Source organism: Alexandromys fortis, unplaced genomic scaffold, assembly GCF_014885135.2.
Source record: "Alexandromys fortis isolate MF-2015 unplaced genomic scaffold, M_Fortis_MF-2015_v1.1 scaffold_6, whole genome shotgun sequence".
Taxonomy (NCBI): Eukaryota; Metazoa; Chordata; class Mammalia; order Rodentia; family Cricetidae; genus Alexandromys; species Alexandromys fortis.
The window spans coordinates 6,218,450-6,240,771 of NW_026067902.1; the positions used below are offsets into that span (position 1 = coordinate 6,218,450).

A 22,322-nucleotide genomic window follows, 5' to 3' on the forward strand; every position below is an offset into this window, starting at 1 on the left:
GTCCTACCAGGCTGTTGGGTGTGGTCATGTACTCAGAGGTGTGTGCTGGAAGAGTTAAACAATTACCAACCTTTGATGGCCTTCCTGTTCTTTAATGCCACATGCCTGTCCCATTACCTGTAAAGGTGAGCTCAGACAGAGGCTGTGAACGCATACCTACCTGGACGCCTGCCAAACGCATCTGGGGCCGGGATCGGACTTCCAGGCCTGGCACCTCACTTACACAGTTAATGTTTGGACAGTAAACTTGAGCCTCCCTAGCACAACTCACCCTGACACGCAGGATCACGGCAAAGGGTACAGATACCCTGGCTCGGGTATAACCTTTGAATAGCACAATGGAATGCACAGACCTAGCAAAGACACACCGTGTTAGGTGGGAAGTGGGTGGAAGGTAAGATCACAGTGAGAAGTGTGCTTGGTAGAGCGAGGGAGCCATCATTAGTCAGAAGAGATATGGAGATACTGATAGCCCTGTCATCCCATCTCCATGGAGACCAAGAGATGAGAGTCCTCCGGAATGTCTCGGTAGAGAAAGTGCTTTCTGTGCAAACATGAGGACCTGAGCTTGAATCCCCAGAACTCAAGTAAAGCTGGGTGTGGCAGTACGCAACCGTAATCCAAGTGTTCCTTCCATAAGGTGGGGAAGTGGAAGGTAGAGAGAATATCCATGAGTGCTGATGAGCCAGCTAGCCTGGAATATACAGTAAAAAATAAAGACTGTTTCAAATGAGGCCAAAGGAGAGGGAAACACACACATGAGCCACGGCATGAGCCTTTACTCTCTCCAAAAATATGTACACACACACACACACGCACACACACACACACACACACACACACACACACACACACACAGAGCAAGAGGAGCCTAATCTTAATCATGCTTAAATTTTTATGCTCTAAGGCCAACGTAAAAAGCTGGCACCCACCCCACATATACACTTGCACCATGTCCAACCTACAGATGTGTTTCATACTGTACATTTCGAGTTTGACTTGTTTTTAAAGTAAAGGGTGTTTATTGGTATTTCCAGGGCTGAATGATTAGAGTCTATGCCTCATATAGTAGACAAGTCCTGTCCCACTAAGCCACGGCCCCAGCTCCAAGGCAAAGCTTCAACTCGGGGACTGCAATAGATGATATAGCTACACAGAGCGTAAAAACTCCTGCTCCCCATGTTTTTCTGGGGTGGAAACTCACTCCTGAAGCAAGAGCCAGAGTTTAATTCTCCTCCACTGGAGTCTGGATAGGTCTACCACTGTTTACACCGGAGATGAAGACTGAAGGAACACCTTACGACGTCTAAGACCAGATCTTAAAAGGCCAGGAAGCATCCTCCTTGTTTGAGGGAATCCTCAGGCACACAGCTCTGAGTCACCATGGAAAATGTCTGCATTGGTTAGATTTTACAGTCAATCTGACCAATCTGGTGTCACCAGGGAAGGAGAAATCCAGTTGAACAAGTGCATCCGCCAGACTGATTTGTGGACATTTCTGTGGTACGTTTCTTTGATTGCTACTTGATACACAGTGGTCCATCCCACTGTGGTTAGTGCCTGCCCCGGCAGGTGGCCCTGGGCTGTATAAGAAAGTTAGCTGAGCACGAGCCAGTGAGAGAGCTAGAGAGCCAGCCAATAACCAGCATCTCTCCATGGTTTCAGGTTTTGGCTCTTCCCTTGGCTTCCCGCTGCGGCTTTCCCCCATGATGGATTAGGAGCTGGAAGGGTGAGGTGAAATAAACCCTCGCCTCCCAAGTTGTTTTTGGATGGACCGCTTTCTCACAGCGTCAGAAATCCAAACCAACACAATGCCCATCTTCTCTGAGGCTACCATGATGAGACAGAGAGCTTGGTCAGTTGGCAATTTTGGTCACTGAGTCTTTCCAGAAAGATCTCTAAGTAGTCATTCCGATGGTTTCAGTCTCTGCCTTTCCATGTTATCAGCTCAGACTTCCTTCAGACATAGAAGAGCAGACTCAAGGCGACTCCCACTGTGTCTGTGAATACAACCTGAAGAATCTATGAGAAGCAATAGGATGATTGCTAAGTGGCTATGTATGAAGGAATTTATTACTTAACTAGAATGATAGAAGTTTCCATATTTTTCTTAAAAGGAAGTACCATATTTCCTGGAAAGTTTGGAGGGCAAAACCAGACAGAAGTTGGAGATCCACACAGGGTTTAGAGAGCCATACTCAACACTGCAGGCTGAATATTGCTGGCACATTGTCAAACATCACCTGTTGTTTCCTTTTCAAGGGGGAAATAGAGGGCAGAGAACGTTCTGACCTCATCTGTCGGCACCGTCCTGCCTGGTTCCTTATGTGTCGAAGTTTGCAACCCTTGCCCTGGAATAGAGAAAGCACACGATAAATATTTGTTGAATTTCGAAATCCATCCATTCTTCCCGCTGACTTTATATTTATCTCTGTATTCTTGGAGATAAAGATCTACTTTCCCACACGTTTAGTAGAGTGTAAGTCTTCCATGTTTTCTTTTGTTCCTTCTTCATTTTCCATCCTTTCTTCTCTTTCCTTCTGTTTTTCTTAGTCCATTTTCTGATGCTACAGTAAAATACCTAAGATGAGAGTGCTTTAAAATCAGCAAAACTTTACTTGGTTTATGATTGCAGAGGCTGCGGTGAGGTCTTATTTCTGTGTTCATTAGCATATCTTCCATAGCACTGTGGAAGCATCGTGAAGGGAAAGATAGCAAGGGGGTGAACATATCTCCCCCCCCCCTTTGTAGCTACCCATCCTAGTGATAGTGGCCTTAAATCATCCACCAGTGTGACATAATTAAAGGCCTTTCGCAGCTCTCATCACTCTATACCATAAAAAAAATGACACTTGCATTTCCACTTGAGTGTGGCAGTGTGGCTTCCTCCACCCTCCGTCTCTCCCTCTGTCCTTCCTTCCAATTCCTGTTCTTTTACAGCTGGGTCTGTCTTTTCATGTCACTGAACAGTGGCTACCCATTCACCCCCAACTCTGAATATAGGACAGTAAGAGATTTTAAACCGGGCAAAGGCTTCCTTTCTTAGCAGAAGTGTCATCCTCTTAAAGAGGCGGCACCTCCTTCAGAAAAGCTGAAACCAGGCCCCCTCTCCAGACCTGTCCACTCAACCTGGAAGCCAAGAACAACACAGCCTGGCCTTCACTAGGCGCTTCAAATGGTGCTATTGCCCACTACAGTATTGAACATCATCCTGGCCTTCTTCAGCTAGCTAAAGGGAAAGTCTGTCACCCAGGAATGAAGTCAGAAAATGTACATAGAAAGTCACGAGAACCAAGAGGGGCTGCAAAGCTGCAGTTAGTGCCTCTAACAGCGTAGCTTGGGCGATCAGCAGTGTCAGGGCAAGCTGAGGCAGGCTCTTTATCCCAGCTCCTGTGGACGAAGCTCTGGGAAGAAGTTTATATTGTCTATGAACTAATGGCCATCTGAAACATTTCTTTTCCTTTAATTATGGATATACACAACAAACCACGGTAGCAATGGATAGAAAGAAACATTACTTTGTCCGTAAGAAACAAAATCATAGTTATTTTTAGACCCCAGATAATTTTTTTTACTCATCACTACTTCCAAATGATGATAGTTTTAGGTTTCCTGCTATTATGTATTATTTGATTGACTATTAGAGGAACACATGTATTATTATAATTTTAAAATATTTCGATTTCCTTTTCAATGCCATGTACTCATTACTATGGTTTTAACATAGTCTTCAGAAGGGAAACACAGTCTACTCCAGACTATCAAAAGTCTAGGTCCCAGGAGCTTGGATGAAAGAGACAGGCAATTTGTGGCACAAGCCAGCTTGGTCCCCCCAAGCTGATCCACCGCAGAGATCCAACCTGCTTCCCTTTGCCTAATCTCTCTCTCAAAAAGGAAGAAGCTGAGGCTACCAGAAAAGAAGCCCTGAAGTACAAGCTAATGGGCTAGGAAGTATCTAAAGTCATTTTTCCACCTTCACAAAAAGTCTTACACACTTCAGAGGTCTTTGTTTCCAGTGTAAGCATAAGTGCATCCATTGTTCAGAGGAAGAAAAGGAAACTGAGACAAATCAGTATATGTTAACATCTATCAATCATTGGTAGTGCTAGTAATTATCAATTACAGATGATTTGTATGAATAATGTGATAATAATGTGATGCTTGTCCTCTATATTACATTAATTACAGCTCATGGTTAATTTCTAATAACTTCACGATAGTGATTAGTACTGATAACAATACCGAATCCTGTTACGTACTAGATCATGGATCGTGGATTTTCCTTTCAGTATTTCATGCAATCTCAACAGAATCTGCTAAATGAATAGGACTACTTTTGTTATTTTCTACATGGAGAAGTCTTAAGCAAAGTCTAATTATCCCCTTGGAAACCTGGTATGTGCAGGGAAGCTTGGTGTGTGTGGGGAAGCCTGGTGTGTGCAGGGAAGCCTGTTGTATGTGGGGAAGCCTGGTGTGTGCAGGGAAGCCTGTTATGTGCAGAGAAGACTGGTGTGTGCAGGGAAGCCTGGTGGTGTGAGATAATTTTGTATTCTGTCAATTATGTTTTAAATAAATGCTGATTGGCAAGTAGCCAGACAGAAAGTCTAGGTGGGACAACCAGACGGGAAGTAGAGGTGGGGCAATGAGAACAGGAGAATTCTGGGAAGAAGAAAGCCCATTTCTCTGTAGTGTGAGCTCGCCACAGAAGAAGCAAGATGTGACTCCCCTGCCAAATAAGATACCGAGCCACGTGGCTAACACAGATAAGAATAATGGATTAATATAAGTTATAAGAGTTAATAAGAAGCCTGAGCTAATGGGCCAATCAGTTTATAACTAATGTAGACCTCTGTGTGATTTCTTTTGGGACTAAACGGCTAGGGGATTGGGCAGGACAGAAACTCAGTCAACAGCCTGGTGTGTTCAGGGGAGCCTGGTGTATGGGCAAGCCTCTGTGGCAGAAAGCACATGATCACCCCCAATTGCCTTCAGGGTGACTAGTCCTCACTGCTACATTGGTCAATGTTTGTCTACACATTCCTGGCTAGTTAGAATTAGAGACTCAGTCATGGGGTCATGGAGCCTTCCAAGAATTTGAGGAGGAGGGGGCTCAGCTTCAACGTCTCAGAGTTGTGGAGTCTCTGGGGCTTTACTTTGGCATAGAAGTGGGCAAATATCCTTCTGCTAACCCTTATGCCTTCTGCAACTTGAGTCAGCAGCTCAGCAAAAGTTGCAAAGACAATCCCAGGAGGTGTGGCGTGGTCAGGAATAAATAAGGCAGGGAACATTTGAACCAAAACGCACAGAAACCGGACAACCAGGATGTGCCAGGACATGCCAGTTCATGACTTACAAAGGCTACGGTTTTCATGGTGAATGCTCACATCACCTGGTTAAAATCAAAATAACAATAATGCCTGGGGTTCCCCTGGGCTCTGGGCCTGTGCTGTGTGAGAGCTACTGTGGGAAGAGCTGTGAAGCTAAAGACAACGTGAACGTTTCTTTCCTAGAAGAGAAAAGGTACCAAGGAAGATGAATTCCCCTGATTCCATGACGCCCAAATCAATGTTAGGAATGAACTGAACTGCCGTGTAAGACAGCATCATGTACTCATCTGTCTACATCAGCTGCTGCTCGCATAGCTCCACGTACCTATCAAGGGTTTAAAGCAAACACCGTGAGTGGCTAAAAGAACAGAATTGTTTCTGACTCTGCTAAAACCCAATTCACTCACAAAATGGGTTTCTGAACTTAAAATCAAGGGAGGGGAGAAGAGAGGGAAAAACAAAAGCTCTTTTATTTAGCATCATATTCACAATGAAAACTGGCACAGAAGCCAACCACATACGTTAACATAGCCTGGGCTAGTTTAAAGCTTATGAATGCTTTTCTGTGGGAAACTGTGAACATGGAAAAATCCATTCTCTTATTTTTTTTTTTTCCAAAAAAGCAGTGAGTTCAGGGCTCAATGTGTATTCAGAACCTTGCCAGAAATGCCAAGTGAGAGTCAATGGGGGAAGATCAAATCTGAAGGAGACTGGGACCTAGTAAACTGGAAACCAGAACAGAGGAAGGAAAGAGGCCTGCCGAACCCTCACCAGGGGCAGATTTCCACACTAGTCAGGAGAGGGGCAACTGGAGGGTCTTTACCTCTCTCGGATACCAGCCATGCTTGTGGAAGACTCCTTGAATCAAGAGGACAGAGCATCTGAAGTCTTGTTCAAAACACAGCAACCTTTTAAAGGAGGACCATGGGCCCGTGGGTAGGGAACTGCACAAAGCAATAGTTAAGAGACTGATGTGATGAGGTTGTCACTCAATTTTGATCACACGAACTTTCCTTGAATAACTTAGCATTGAGAAACAGAAAGCAACTGATTCCTCTAAAAGCTGCCTTGAAGCTAGAGGTGTCTGCAGCTATTTCTTCAAGCTTCTGTTAATCTTCAGGAACTAGTAGGAGCATCATGTAACAGTTTCCCTGGGGAATAAAATGCCCAGCAAATTCATTCGCACAAAGAGAAAAATAGTTTAGAGATAAATGGGCTAAAAACTTTGGTTTATAATACAGAACATCATTCTTCAGTGTATTTGTCTACTCTCCATCCTTTCATGTCTACATCTCTTTATTCACCTATCTCTCCATCCATTTACCTGTCCTTCCATCTGCTATGGATCCCCTCAACAAATATTATTGAAAACCCAAGTAGCACAAAATACTATACAAAAGTCTATAGATGGCCTAAGATGGTCACCATTCTTGGAGTTCATCTTCAGTGCATAAAAAAAACAGAGTTATGTATATTGATCTTAGTATAGGACAGAGAACATACACGGTCATTACTTGAGAAAGACATGATGTATGAACCAAGAACAGAACGCTAAGTAAATACATCAGAAACCATTTTTGCTGGCAAAGAACATGAAACACATATGATGTTGAAAAAACTACAAAAAAAAAACCCCAAAACAAATAGAATGTTGAAAAAGTTATCAATTAGCGTATTTCCAGGATTACTTGTGAAATATTCACAGAGGACCTCTTTTGTGGCATGGTCCACTCTCACCCTATAACACAGGCTCACTCTGCATGCTCACTCCTTCACTACACCTAGGAAGGCAGACAAAAGAGACAACGTCACTCTACAGCAGTGGCTCTCAACCTTCCTAATGCTGTGACCCTCTAATACAGTTCCTCATGCTGGGGTGACCCCCAACCATAAAGTTGCTTCGTTCCTACTTCATAGCTGTAATGTCGCTACTGTTATGAATCGTAATGTCAATATCCGTGTTTTCCTATAGTCTCTTTGGGGTTGCGACCCACAGGTTGAGAACTACTGCTCTAGCATGAAACATAATGCCAGATCAAAAGGTTGACCTACCAGCTTGACGAGGAAGCAGAATGTACAAATGACGTCTAAACACCTTTATGACCCGTGGTGCCAAACATTCTAGGTCTCGTACCTCTGCTGAAGGTGATTAAAAACACTGCCAGTTTTCAGCCGGGAAGAGGCATGCCAGTGAGGACCCTCTGGAACTCTGCTACTGGCATCTAGTATAGAGCAGCCCAGGGTAACTGTGGTAGGAGCCAGGAGATGACTAGGGCTCTCATTCTGGCAAGATGGCGGTGTCACATGAGCTAGGACCTTTCAGTGCAGGTGGTTGATGCATAAGAGCTGCATAGTGGATTGGCGCTGCAGGAGAGAATAATGGAGTCTATTTGGGGGGAAACAAACTAATGGAAAAGGAAGAAAATGTGTGTCTGTTGCAGAGTGGACACTTCGGAAATTGAGGAGATTTTGGGGAGACTCCAAAATGTTCATTACTGGGGTGGCTATAGGTGGGCTGCTTCTGAGACATGATGCTCCCCTCACTCACCTGACACTAGAGAAGCAACTGTGGAAGCATCCAGAATGCCAACTGCTTCGTCCACGTGTGCTATTCTTTGTGAGATTTCAGCCTTTGTCTCAGTTTGCACTGTGATTCTCCTTGGCCAAAAGGAAGCGAATGACAAGTCCTTGATGTTTGGAATTACAGTTCCTCACATCAGAATAAAATTATTTATAAAATAGACACATAAATACAAAAATACTATTTTTTTTTTCAAATTTAAATTCTTAAAATCATGAAATAAAGTAGGGCAGCGTGGACTATACCTGTAATCCCAGAACTGGGAAGGCTGAGGTAGGGGATCACTACTTTCGAGACAGTGTTGAAAGAGAGGAGAGTGGAGGGAAGGAATAGGGCAGTAGGGGACGGGAAAAAGAAAAGCCTGAAAGAAAAAAAAGTGAATGGCTTGGAATCGCCATGCTTTGGCAAATCCGTATGCCTTACCTTTCAAAAGAGGACACATTCTTCTTGCGTATGGGTTCGCGACACAGCAATCACCGCCATCCACACTCATGTTGTCACTGTGCGTGCAGGCCGTCTGTTGCTGTGTGGACGGTGTTGTGTCATCAATGACCTTGGGTTTTCTGCTAGTGAACTTTATAAACTGCAGATCAGAATCCCTTATCTGATCAAAACACAGGATCTCGATGTCATACCATAGGAATCGTTTTCCTACACACACTTGGCAAGTGGCTTCTTTAAAAAATAAAAATAAAATAAAACAGGTGTCATTTTGCCAGTCATCCACTCTGAGTATAACTGAGCAATGTGCCCAGTGGTAAAATGGACCAGGGACTCTAAAAGCAGACGCAGGTAACAAGGGCTTGTGCGGCTAGTGCATCTTTTACAATCTCCTCCATTTCTTTCCTTTGTTACAGAAAGAAGGTAGGCAGGCAGGCAGAGAATAGAAGGTGGTTCTTGTTATTTTTCAAAACCAGTTCATCTTTTCTGATGAGTCACATCCCTGTGTCTCAGCCAAGTTCTTCCATGTCCCCACTTGGCTTGAGGAACCTGGGTGTAACTCTTGGGTCATGATCCTGAAGACAGAGCCTTATATTTCTCCAAAAACAATTTGGGCCCCTCCACCCGTGATGCAATACTCCAACCCCATATAAACCAGTGGGAGCTTTTACGGGTTGACTAATCTGTTAACACCCTGTGATCCAGAAGGGGAGTTGCTTAAGCCTTTTTCAGGCTGGGTCATATAAACTGTGTCTCAGACCATGGTTCTAGCAATCTTAATGTCCTTCCCGATGCTGCCACAGGATACCACGGACAGGCAACCATCAGTCAGGAAGGATTTGTGCAAGCTCTACCTATTTGGACCTGGAAAGAGATCAATTCCTGTACATTGACTCTCAGCCTTAGGCCACCTTGTCTTATAAGGACTGTGCCTAGTTCCCAGGATAGGAACTGGGAATTATAATATTTAAGTCTCATAACTTGTGAACACAATTCCATTTAGCCACATTCAAAGAGGTGAATGAACTCCAACTTGTGTTGCTTTTCCAACATTTGTTCTTCAGGCAGCAAGAACTGCAGATTGCCTTCTTAACAAGTTCTCAGTGGGCTGGCTAATCTCATCCAATCTTTGCAGACAAATAGAAACCAACAAAATCTTTCAAATTTCAACAAAATCCAAGCCCTCCCCCCCAAAAAAACACAATGCTCTTTCTCAACTAGATATGTTTCCAAAACTAAACCAAGGTGGCAAATGTATATGAATTGTAATCAATTAGTTGCTATGGGAGCACAGACTTAGTAAGTATACCAGTTTAGAGAGGAAAACAAGGAGATGGTGATGTCTGTCATAGGCTCAGAATCGGAAGTACTGGCCTTAATGCCTTGTTTGCTAGCTACCGCTTTTGACAGAGCCAGACATTGAGAATCATTTCACTGTAAGTAAAAGGGGCACGATCATAAGACATGCCATCTAGTATGTCTCCACTGCCCTTATCACAGAAAATTAGAGGAGCTGACCAGACCAGTGAAGAACACCTCCCTCCAGATGGGACACACTCTTCTGCATCCTCCTTACCGAGCATCTGCCAGTGACTTTGGACTGTGTATGCATCAGATTAGGAATCTTCCCCAGCACTGACTGTATTTTAATTGCTTATGAAATAGCTTTATCTCAAAAGTAACAAAACTGAAAAAAGAAACAAAGCAAATTCAAGTCCAGAATTGTTTTTCTTTTTGTGCTGGTATGAGACTTCTACAGCACATCATAAATCATCAAATTTAGCACGTTAGAAGTGTTTTTATTTATATTTACTTATGAAAATTTCATGCATGCATACAATAGATTTTGATGACCACATCCCCACATTTTTTGGAATAAGAAGTCTGGAGGGTTGGCAAAGTTTGGAGGGATTTATCAAAGAGGTTTGTATCTGAAGACTCTGGCAAAGTCTGTTTCTGTGATCTTTTAGATGGGGTAAAAATTTGGTTCCTTGTCATTGTCTAAGATCCCATTTCCTTGTGTGGGCCACTCTTGGAGGCACACATGTGTCACAGCTACTAGTGGGAAGTGCCATCATAACCTGATCTCTCATGTCCCCAGTATTTCTTGTGAGGAAGATTCCTATGCCTTTGCGGGACTTATCCAATAGCTTCAGACTTAGTCTAAACAATCCTGCTCTCAAAGCCCATCTAGGGAGGACCTTAATTATTCTATAAACGCCTTCAGGCTGCACTGGTATTAGTATTTGCCTTGATAGTAGAAGGATGTGTATATACCAAGAGGTGGGATGTTTTGGAATTCTGCACAAAATTTTAGTTGGGGCTGTAATCATCACCACAGTGGTCCTCTGACCATCTCGGTTTCACATTCTTAGAAAATGTTTTATACAGTTCTCAGCAGCTTTGCTTAACCTAAAACCATTTTCTCTACTGTGTCTAGGATAGGTATTAATCAAGAAATACCCCCATTCACCACTGGCTGTGAGCACTGCCCCTGTGCCTCCCTTCCAACTGTGCTTGTGACTTTTAGTGTCCCCCACCTCGGGGACTGTAGCATAAGATGCCCTTCTGGAGAAAACAGATGGAACCGCTGTGAAAGCATGAAATAACACTGGGGTGAAGCCATGACATTCCTCTGCTGAGAACAATTGTGTTAAGACCTCTTTTCCTCTGGCATTTCCAGATGCGCATGATTCTTGGTTAGATCTACATCTCTGGATGAGCAATACACAACAGATAGAGAGTTAGCTGGAAAGATAATTGATGGTTGATAAAAAAAAAAAGAGGTGAAAATAAAAATGCATCTGCTGGGGAGAGAAGAGTAGATACCAGATAAATGTGCTAAGTTCCTTCTGTGGAAGAACATTTGACAAACTAAGGGGAGGAAAGATTCATTTTGTTCATGGTTTCTGTCAGCAAAGCAGGGAGGGTGTGGTGAAGAATCTCCTCCATGGCAGACAGAGAAAAGAGCAAAACAGCAGTCCCCAAAAGCACACCCCGAATGGTTCACGTCCTCCAAGTTGGCCCTAACTTCTGCCATTCCACTACCTCTCAGCAGTCTACTGAAACACTGAACACATAAATGAATTAAGCCATTCATTAAGTCAGACTGTCATTAGCCTATTGTCTCTGGAAATGTCCTCACAGACACACCTGGAGATATGCTTTCTCAGGCTGCTAGCAATCTCTCAGTCTAGACAAGTTGACAACGAAGGATAACGTCACAAAAACGGTAGCAACTGTGATCTATACATCAGCTGTGGGTAGGATTCTGCACGGGGCTGTCTGGCCACAGTTTCCTTGGGTTTTGTTTTCAAGCAGGTGGACTTCAAGGTTAGGTAAGTCAAATCCTCCATTGTTACCAGCATTGTCTTTCCTTCGAGAATAGATATTTTTCAGCCTATCCTCACTAGCTTCGCTAGGTTACTCTTTTTCTTTTAGAGCAAGTAAGTATTCAGGAGCTTATGGATAATACATATGTCCATATTAAAATGACTATACATATGTCCATATTTCAATGACTACAGTTTTAAGACTCAGCTTTATTCCCATGAAACACATTGCACATCATAAAGTGCATGCAAGAGACTTGTATTGGCAATATAAAGAAGGTTAAAATCTCTGTGAGCCTATATGAGGAACCATGTACTTCAATCAAAAATATCTGTCCTGCATACTGCCACAGAAAATAAATTCTTGGGCTCAGAAATATTAGATACATACTTGAGATTCCATTTGTTTCCCCCAAGTCCTTTTTCATTCAAGAAAACTGCCAATTCTAGGCTATTTCTCTTACTTGAAACTTTGCTTTTAATAGCGCTGTCAAGCACCCAGAATATGTTAAACACCACACCCCACGCTCAAGCTTCATAAAAAAAAATGCATACAGGAAGAAATGGTACGTGCCTTAGTAAACAACAGACCCAAATATTTTCAAACTTCAAATGGGAAAAGACCCAAGTTAATGTCTGATAACAACTCCTGGATGTGAGATCATAAAGAACATGGCAAAAAAGGACTTTTCCTAGAGAAACTGACAAGGACGAGGTCTCCCAAAAGTCAAGAAACATCTAATCTGCCAGAGTTTTTAAGGTTCCTGTAATAGTAAACAATAAAAATTTTATCTCTCAGCTTTTAAAATTGCAGAACATTTTTCCATATTTGCCCTGAGCATGGTGGTACTTTTAATTCGACAGTGCAGTGTGACATTTACAAGAGAACACGAATGTGTTACCTTACAGATTCCTAGAGACTGAAGGGTTGTGTGAAATGAAGACAAATTTAAAACTATAGGGCAACATCTTTGAATTGATTCACTGTTGGTTTCTATAATAACCATGTCCACACCCGCCTTATCTTGGGGAAAGCCCCTTACTTATTAATGTGTTTGGTTGTGGAAAGTGAACATCTCAGGTGTGCTGGAAGGTCCACACTACCAGGATAGATGAACCTAGGGCTAGAAGAAATTAGGCAGAGATCCATCTACAAAGGAGATAGGAAAGAAAAGGGGATGAGAAGGGGGCATGGCGGAAGAAAATAGCCCTTATGCCTCTTTCTACGGAAGGCTGGGAGGCTTGCCTAACAAGGCAGAAGGAATGGTGAAGATCTTCAGGTGTCTCTTCCTCCACCTGGAGCCCGTGGCTCTGGTCCTTCCCAACAATGCAGGGATAGGGGAATCCGGGCCCAGTGCAACACCTGCATAGTTGTGGACAAAGTTTCTTTTTCCCCCATAGGTTTACAGAATTCCTAGAGCACAGAAATAGCTGCTGGACCGTAAGCAGCTTTTGCAAAATTACCTTAACTCGCAGATGTTTTCATGCTAGCCTGGGGACTCCGGTGAAATCTAAATAAGTGGGAAGGTTCAGCTATCTTGGAGACTTCTTCATTGTAAATAATCATCTGTAGATCGGATGCACCAGAGAACGCAAAATGTGGGTATGTTCACGCTAACAACATAAATCAAGATGGCTGAATGTTTAAAAAACAAACCCAAAGCACCCTGAGGCTGCAACCAATTATGAGAATTCTCAGCCGAAAGGAATCAGTCATTAGATCATTTATAACAAGGAGCGCGGCGAGCAAATGAAAACTGCTGGCTGTGTCGGAGCCACCGCAAGCGCGGTGATGCTTTCTTTCTATTTATAAGTCTGATCATGAGGACCGCGGGAGGGTGAGCTTGGGGCTCGGCAGCCTCCCTCTGATACAGCTGGCCTCACTCTGCTTTCTGAGACCATGGCTGTGCAGTCGGCTAAGGTCAGCCATTATTCCTTCTGTGATTCTGTCCTCTGACTCTGTACTCTTAGGGCATTTGTTTTTATCAACCCATTCACAGACGCACAGTGGGCAAAGCCCTCCTCACCTGCCTCCTTCCTGTCAGTCCTTTTCCAGAGAGCTGCTCAGGCTTCACTTTCACAAGGCAGCCTCTGTGGCCACAGACTTCCCACAGAGTCAAGATAAATGGCTGATAGCCTCTAATTATTTTCTGTCTTTCCCTGCACCGGACTTCCCACAGGGCAGCAGTGATGTCTACACTCATGGCGAGAACTCCAGCACCTCACAACCTGGTCTTACTGAATGATTTAGGAAAATAGCGAAGCACTCTTGGGAAGTCTTCGTAAAGGACAGAACATCAGTCTCTACTCACCAAGATTCCCAGGAGCACTGGTGCCATGACTGGTGCGGCATCTTCTTCATTGCTTCCTGGTTTGCCCTCAGGGTCACACGCATGGCTGCCACAATCATAAGCACACATACTCTTAGAGCTGAGCTTAAAGATGAGGGGGCATGGGGATTACATCTCAAGCTCTAATCTGTCACTGAAGAAGGAAGTCTTTTCTTGGGGACCTTCTCTGCAGCCTTCCCCATACCTCCCAGAAGCCAGCGCATGACCATGTGCCCTCGCCCTGCCTGTGAGAAAGGCTTAGTAATTTTGGTCCTGATGATTTTTATATGTATAATAAAGGATTGCAATAAGGCTCTACAGGAATTAGAAGAGCAGGGAAGTGGCCACTTGATTATCATGCAATGTCTGGCAGAAAGACCTTAGTTGGCACTTCTTCACTAATTATTTTGGAAAGATTCATTAAAATATATGCACCATTGTTCTGTTAGAGCATAGAACTTTCCCTGGTTCATAGAGAACCTAATTCCACTGGTAAAATAAAAATCTCTGTTAATAAGTACATCCGGTGTCCTATAGGAACGCTGCCAACATGATTGATGGATGACCTTGAATATTGAGATGATGCTCTTAACTTATGGCTTCAGCCCATCAGCTTGCTGCTGTTGTTACTGAGGCAGAATGACTATTCCATCCAGAAAAAAAGTCTTCCAGGCCTTAGCTAATGCTTCTCTATAAAGGAAAAAGCTGCTTCAAGGACCAAATCAACAAAAATAGCCAGTGAGTATTACTGAGTAGACAAACATTGTTTGGGGTCCAGGATTACTTAGTAAATTGATAGAGGATGCCTACATGTTATACTGAAATTCACTGATATGGGTAAGTTATAGGCCTGTAGCCCAGATTCCCTTCATGACTAGAATATGGGCTTTAAGTATCTGTGCTAGAGACAGACATGGTATCTTTTATTTTCTCTGTCTTGATTAAACCCATTTTCAGTTATAGTTTAAAAACTCATTGCTAAGGTGCAGGCTGCTGAGATATATTGTTTTGACTTTCTTGGCAGGCATTTGACCAGAGGTCTGCCTGGACTATGGAAAAAGGGACATCAAATTTAATTTAAAGAAAACAACCTGAAAGTAACTGCAAGAACAATGGGCAAACAACTCCTGAAGAGCTAGGAGGCTGGCGACACTGACAGGAGGCTGGAGAAAAGGAACATGGGATTTAGCTGAGAGGCTATAAGTTACTCGGAAATGAACTTCCTTGAGGGTGGAGGGATCCTTGGGTCATTTCTGATATCATAATGCATGTGAGCTTCTCTCTGTGAGTGTTCTGTACATCTCAAGAGGCAAAGTCTCCATTTCCTACACAGGATCCTCTTCTGTCTCAGCTGACTCTCAATGGAGGGGCAACTAGAACAACACCATCTCCCCGGACGAAGAGCATGGGGATGTTCCATTTTGTTGATTTATATATCTCCTCATACGTCTTTTCATCAATCTCTATTGTTGTCACAGTTTCTTCCACATCTCCCAGGATCATATTTAAATGTTGATCATAAGCATGTAATCTGCCTCGAAGCTCTCTGTCGTTTCTCATCTTCACATAAATTCGCTCATCCAAACTGAGCCTGATGAGATCCAGGGGCTCCTCTACAGTACTGGTGGTCTGTTGCTGATCTACGTCATCCGCCATGTTTCAAATGCTGCCTGGACTATGGACTTTGAGATCAAAGAAGAATTTTGTCTTGGATTTGGAAGGATAGAACCATGAAGACCTTTCTAAAAGTTTTGCCAGATTTGGAAACTAAGTTATTCTATTGTCCCCCCCCCCAGACCATTAACTATATCTGAAAAATTGCTCACTAGCTCAAAGTGACTATGGCATTGTCAAGAGCTCTGCTGTCCCAAGCTTACTTCAGAATGAGACATCTTTATACACTGATTGTGCCCATTCATTTTGATTACCTGAAATTTTGTACAAGATAACTCCCTGGGTGACCTGCTAGATGTTTTCATATTATAGGAGATTCCTGGTTTGGCTTGTGGCTGTCTCATAGGGAACAAACCCTTATAAACAGTATTATTTAGACTCTATTTCCCCTGGCCACATCGTGAACCACTGGACTTTCAATAGCCTTTCTCATAGTTACAACATTTGCTACTTATAAGAGTTATATACTAAACTCTTCCCCTCCGAGATTATTTCTCACCCTCCATCCTAACAGGCTCCTTAACCAGAGCCACACACCCTCTCTTTGCAGTGACCTTTCACATAATTCTCTGGCTATAATGTGATGAGTCTCCAAGAATATATAGGCAAACACCAATTCACTTGTGCAAATCTTAGACATGATGGTATTCCTCTGGGAAATTTGAAATAGCTGCTTTAATTTTGAAGACTTGATATTGGTCAAAGGACATGCCAATGTTTGAGAGAAGAGGAAAGATGAAAAGAAAGTCTGCTAATTTTGTATTATTCCTGTGACCAAATACCTGAGAAAAACGAAACCTAAAGGAACAGCTGTGCATCTTGGCTCACTGAGGGGGATAGAATTCTTGCGGGGGCAATATGGTGGCTGATAGCTCTGTGACTTTGGCAGCTGCTTGTTACCTGGCACCAAGCAGGAAGCAGAGAAAAGGGTGGGCTGGGTCAGGGTCTGGACCACCACCCAGTGACCTATTCCCTGACACTAAATCCCAATTCCCACAGGATTCACATCCTTCCCAAACAGAAACACCAGCTGGGGACCAAGAGTTCAAACACGTCAGTCCATGCAAGGAATTTCACATGCAAATCACAACAGCAAGGTGAGTGATATGTTTCCTGTGGTCAAAGGCCACTTTCATAAAACTTTTTTTTTTTTTGAAAACTACAAATTCTTGATCTCCTTTGTGAAGATATTAAGTAAGGCGCTTTCAGGGTCAGATGTCAAGATGTAGACTTTTGCAATCTGGTCTTTAGTCTCTTTTTTTTTTTAATTTATTTATTTATTAAAGATTTCTGTCTCTTCCCCACCGCCGCCTCCCCTTTCCCTCCCCCTCCCCCAATCAAGTCCCCCTCCCTCGTCAGCCCAAAGAGCAATCAGGGTTCCCTGCCCTGTGGGAAGTCCAAGGACCACCCACCTCCATCCAGGTCTAGTAAGGTGAGCATCCACGAAACTGCCTAGTCTCCCACGAAACCAATAGGTACAGTAGGATCAAAAACCCATTGCCATTGTTCTTGAGGTCTCAGTAGTCCTCATTGTCCACTATGTTCAGCGAGACCGGTTTTAACGGAGGCTTTTTCAGACCCAGACCCGCTGGCCTTGGTGAGTTCCCGATAGAACATCCCCATTGTCTCATTGTATGGGTGCACCCCTCGCCCACAATGGAGCACCAGACTGAAATCTCATGGTCTTTAGTCTCTTGATGATGTCATCATTATCTCTCTCTTTTTTTTTTTTTTTTTACAAGGGTTTGTTTCTTTTTTCATTATGTGGATTGTGTGGGGATGGCTTACGCTCATGAGTACAGTTGCCTGTGGAGGCCAAAAGAGCCTTAGGTTCCCCTGAAGCAGGAGTTACAGGGAATTGTGAGCTGCCTGATGCCGGTGCTGGGAACTGGACTCAGGTCCTTGGCATGAGTTTATCTGAGTTAACCACTGAGTCATCTCTCTGGCCCCAACACTTACCATCTCAAAGAAGACAGTTATGGCCTACTAGATTTTGTGATTCATCAGTCAACCTGAAACGGGATGAGTGGTAGACAAAATGAGCAAGTATTAGTTTATAAAGACAAAGCTACCAGTGATGTGTATGGTGAAGGGTTTCGCCGTCTGTGTGCTGTGGACTTCCCCACACAATAGGAAGGCAGTGCCTGCTCCTGAGAGCAATACTGTCAACAGCGGAACCCAGAAATCACAGGGTCGCGAAGGGAAGAAACGAAGGTTTACTTTTATCTAGGGCCTCCAGGAAATCTTTGGAGATCAGATTAAGATGTTCTTAGCCAAGTGACAAAATAACCGAGCTATTGAAACCTGTTAAATAGCAACAACGGGCCAAATTTGCTTAGACAATACCTGAAGTTGCCAGTCTGATTCAGAACGCTTCAGGGAGAGGGGTCCACGGGGACAGTAACTAATGTGCTTGCAATGGAGAGCCATAGGGAACAGTGATGCTCATCACTTAAGCCCTTTCCCGAATGTTTACTCTCTACCTACACAAACAAAAATTCTCCTCTATTTTATTTCATTTTTTCTAAAAGTGTGTTTTGTTTATTTATAAAGAAATAAAAATCGTATTTCTAAACATTGTATGACAGTAGTGTAGTGTTCTAAAATGTCCATGGTCATATATGTGTATAATCCCAGCACGGGGTAAATTGACGATCATGAATTGAAGACCAACCCTTGCTACATTAGGAGATTCTGCCCAAAAAAGAGACCAACCAACCAACTAAATAAACAAACAAAAAATGTCCCATAGGACTATTTTGAACTTGGAATCTTACCTCTAACCAGAATTATTTCACCCTCATTCAGTAGAATATACAGGATATAGTTCATCAAAATGAAAAATTTAGAAAAAGATATATATGGGATTCCAAGAAAACAATGAAACTTATTTCTTAGCTCCAAGTTGTAGATAAATTTAGCTAAGAAATTTAATGTAATGCTAAGAGCTCTTTAAGTCTTTTTTTTAATAACATAATTTTTATTGAATCTTTGGGTATTTTACATCATGTACCCCAATCCCACTATTTCCCAGTTCTTCTGTATCCACTCCACCCCACAAAAGATAATAAAAAATAAATTAAAATAAAGAATAGAAAAGGAAGAAAAAAGAAAACACCTAACAAGTAAACAAGAAAAACCATCTTGTTGACCCCTCTGGGTGACAGTTCAACAGGCTCCTCCATCACCCGTAGCATTCTGTGTGCACCTCCATCTTTCCCAAACCCCCATCACATATCCGGTCATCGTAGCGGCACTGGAAGCTGCCATGTGTCACACATCTACCCTTTTGCACAGCCAAACTAAACAGCTTTACTTGCGAGGAAGGTTAGTTCAAGGCCTCTGTCGTCTGCTACAACATCAATACTGAACTCTCATAGAAACTCTCAGGTATCAGTTATGTAGTTACAGGCCCAGCCCCTTCAAGGGCAGCAGCTACTAGACGGGGAAGATATTGGGGTGAGTCAACTCAAAGCCCTGGATCTGGCCGGGCCTGGTGGGTAGTGAAGCGGCTAATCCGTCCAGGTTTCTCAAATCCAGACCAGCGGAGTCAGCATCCCTGTGACCAGGTAAGGGGCCAGAGCAGCTCGCCTTATCTCTTCCATTTTAAAAGTTACACTTTGTGCAGTATAGATCCACAATAGAGTTTTTTGTTTTTTGAGTTATAATGAAGAATAAAATTGTATCATTTTCAGGAAAATCAATGGAACTGGAGGTTATTGTGTTAAATGAAATAAGCCAGACTCGAGAAGACAAATACTGTGTGTTTATCTCCTCAGAAAGATAAATACTGTGTGTTTATTTCCTATGCAGAAGATAGATTGAAAGAAAGAAAACATATGGAATTCAAGCAGAAGAGACACTATTTAGAGCGAAGAAAAAGAGGAAGAGAGCTTGGAGGATGCTTGCCATGTATGAAAATGTCTCAGAGACGTGTTATTCTGTATGCTAAGTAAAAATTATAATACAGATAGATAAAAGTCCTATCTTGGTCTTAGGTTTCCCTCCAGCTATCATGCTCCCTCTTTTATTTGTCAAGTAATTATTTTTGATTTGCGCGTCAAGCGTTTAGAATCACTTCGCATCTCTTTCACCCATGACCTCCCTCCCGTCACCATTGTGTCCCTGTTGTCTTTTCTACAATACCCAATGTCACTGGACACTACTGACCACTCCCTTCCTTTATTCCCTCCCACTCAACTCCCTAGCCCTGCTTGGCCTGGCCTTCTCAGTCCCTAGCTGGGGGATTTCAGTCTTCCTTCCTTTACTCTCAGAGCATCCTTCATCCTTCACCAGTATTTGGCCTGTGTCCTGGGTCCTTCTCATCTTATCTGTCCATTTTTACTGTCTCCACAGGCTGCCCCATTGCAGGCCTCCTCTGTATGGCCCAAATCACTGTACCCACTTCATTTGCTTGCCCCCTGCTTGCCCCCATCCATCTTTGTCTCATACCCAAAGCATTCTCTGCCTTGGAGCTCACACTTTCCGTTTCCATGACAATGTGTGTCTCAGTTTTCTTTCTCAATATCATTTTAGAAGGTATTCTCTTTTAATAATTATCTCTCTGTGTGTCCCGGGGCACCCTGATACATGCAGAGAAGTCTCAAAATTGCTTCCCTTGGCTTTCTTAATAGACTATCCAAAAAGAACCCCACAACTCATCAATTAAGAAGAAGAGTTAAAGGTCTCTTTTGACTTAGGATCTTAGGTTCTCTCTCTCTCTCTCTTTCTCTCTCTCTCTCTCTCTCTCTCTCTCTCTCTCTCTCTCCTCTGTGTATGTGTATGAGTGTTTATGTGTGAGCCATAGCATCACAGAGGTCAGAGGATGGTGTGCAGTCAGTTCTGTCCTACCTTGTGTGGAAGGTGTACATAATAACTAAAATCTATTACCATTCATTACCCACCGCTTTTCATCATGCTATAATAAATAATAATGTTAAATAACAAATATTATGAGGATTTTTGTTTGATGATATAAAGCATTAAAGACAGTCTGGGTGATTACTTAGTAATTTTGACACAGCCAAATAACTTTGTAAAAGATATCTTTCTTTTATGATGTTGTCTGTAAGAGTGCTTTGCTTGTGTGTGTGGGTTGGTGGGTGCGCGCGCACACAGCATGCATCACTTGTGTGCCCAGTGGCCATAGAAGTCAGAAAAGGAAATCTGATACCCCCGGGACTGGAGTTACTGGCAGGCCACCCTGTGGAGGTTGGCTGTCCAACTCAGGTGCTCGGCAGGAAAACAATAAATGTCCTTCATTATTGATTTAACTCCAGCCCCAACACAGGGCAGAAAAAGCCCCAAATCGTCTATCAGTTTCTTGCAATTACACTAGGTTAGTTTTAGCCATTTGTTTATTCATTCAGTAAGCTATAACTTACAGTGGCATTATATGTAAGGCATCGGGGAGCCACAGTTCTATCTGCATGGATTCCAGAGGGCAGTGAGTGAGGCTGATTGTGATGGGTACGAAAACATCTCTAACACAAAGGACGTAGGCATACTTTATTTCTGGGTCTCTGAATCCCAGAAGAACGAAATTACCCTGTGCAAGTCTAATTATTTCTTTCATCTTCCTAACTGAAAGTTTAAAGTTAGACATGCCCTAAAAAAAAAGAATGTTGCAATTGTCCAACAGATGCTGTGAATTTGGGAGGAGATTATTAGCATGTGGGCCCCATATTTAGAGATAATTGTTCTAGAGTAGTGGTTCTTCACCACGATGAAGTCACCGTGACAGAATTTCTCCTGAGCAGCGATGTCTAAGCCTTACCTCAGAGACGCGAATTTATTGATTTGGGTGGGGCTAAGACACTATTAGTAAGTTTTTCAAGGTGATTTTTAACATGTAGCCAGGGCTGAGAAGCATTGGTTTAGGTAATAGGTCAGATTGTTATAAAAAGTAACGAGGCCAGATCTTCCAAGTCTAAGAAAGCCTCTCCCAGCACAGTAACCCCATCCCGAACAGCACTCCAACTTAGACACTTTGGAAGGACAGCCTTGCCTCCAGCTCCCAAGCGCTTATCTGATCTCCGCTTCTAGCATGGCGACACATTTAAATCCTCCTGCTTATGAAAGCGTGAACTGGGCTCGGTTTAATAACGGGGTTTTCCCATTGGCTACGTTCCCAGCCAGAATCTCCGCCCTTCTCTAAGCACCTCCCCTCCTAAACAAGGTCTATCTAGGACAGTTTAAAATCTCCTTTCCTGCCAGTAACCTATCGAATTACATCACCCAGCCATGGAACCTAGTCTTCTAAATAAGGCCTTTAAAGAGACTTCTTCTTCTTGAACCAGAAAGGAGGGACCTGACACTCCCCGGTGGCCTACTTTGGAAAGGAACCTTTATCTGCATGACAATGGCTCCGACGAGATTCCCCCACCTTCTGGCTGAGCTTTGTTTTTGGCCCAGCAGGTACTCATCAGGGCACCAAGTCTCATCCTCCCTGATGGCACAGGCAGTGCCTTCAAAGTAGGCCAAAGAACTTGGAGCTTGTCTAACCAGAAATTTTACCCACTCCCAAAAAATGCATATCCTGTTCATCCGAGGGATAATTAGCACCTGCTTCCACCGCCGAGCTCCTGTGGGATTTGGCAAGTTGCTCTCGCTGTTTCTCTAGCCTGTCTCGGCCACG

General features: G+C 43.2%; 1 protein-coding gene and 1 long non-coding RNA gene across 2 annotated transcripts; both read right to left on the reverse strand.

Moving 5' to 3' along the window:
- Positions 1-7,387: 7,387 nt before the first annotated feature.
- LOC126494587 (uncharacterized) lies at positions 7,388-8,830 on the reverse strand. The gene is made up of 3 exons (XR_007590038.1): positions 8,332-8,830; positions 7,876-7,985; positions 7,388-7,691 (listed from the first exon to the last, which is right to left on the reverse strand). It is a non-coding gene; the product is annotated as an uncharacterized lncRNA (long non-coding RNA).
- Positions 8,831-15,253: 6,423 nt separating this feature from the next.
- Positions 15,254-15,768, reverse strand: LOC126496803 (U6 snRNA-associated Sm-like protein LSm3). The gene has a single exon (XM_050134434.1). It carries the CDS (start codon positions 15,665-15,667, stop codon positions 15,359-15,361), a length of 309 nt encoding a protein of 102 aa, XP_049990391.1. The 5' UTR covers positions 15,668-15,768; the 3' UTR covers positions 15,254-15,358.
- Positions 15,769-22,322: the final 6,554 nt, after the last annotated feature.

Bases quoted from the DNA above. Each gene is read 5' to 3' on its own strand.
- LOC126496803 (XM_050134434.1), bottom strand. From the start codon at position 15,667: ATGGCGGATGACGTAGATCAGCAACAGACCACCAGTACTGTAGAGGAG.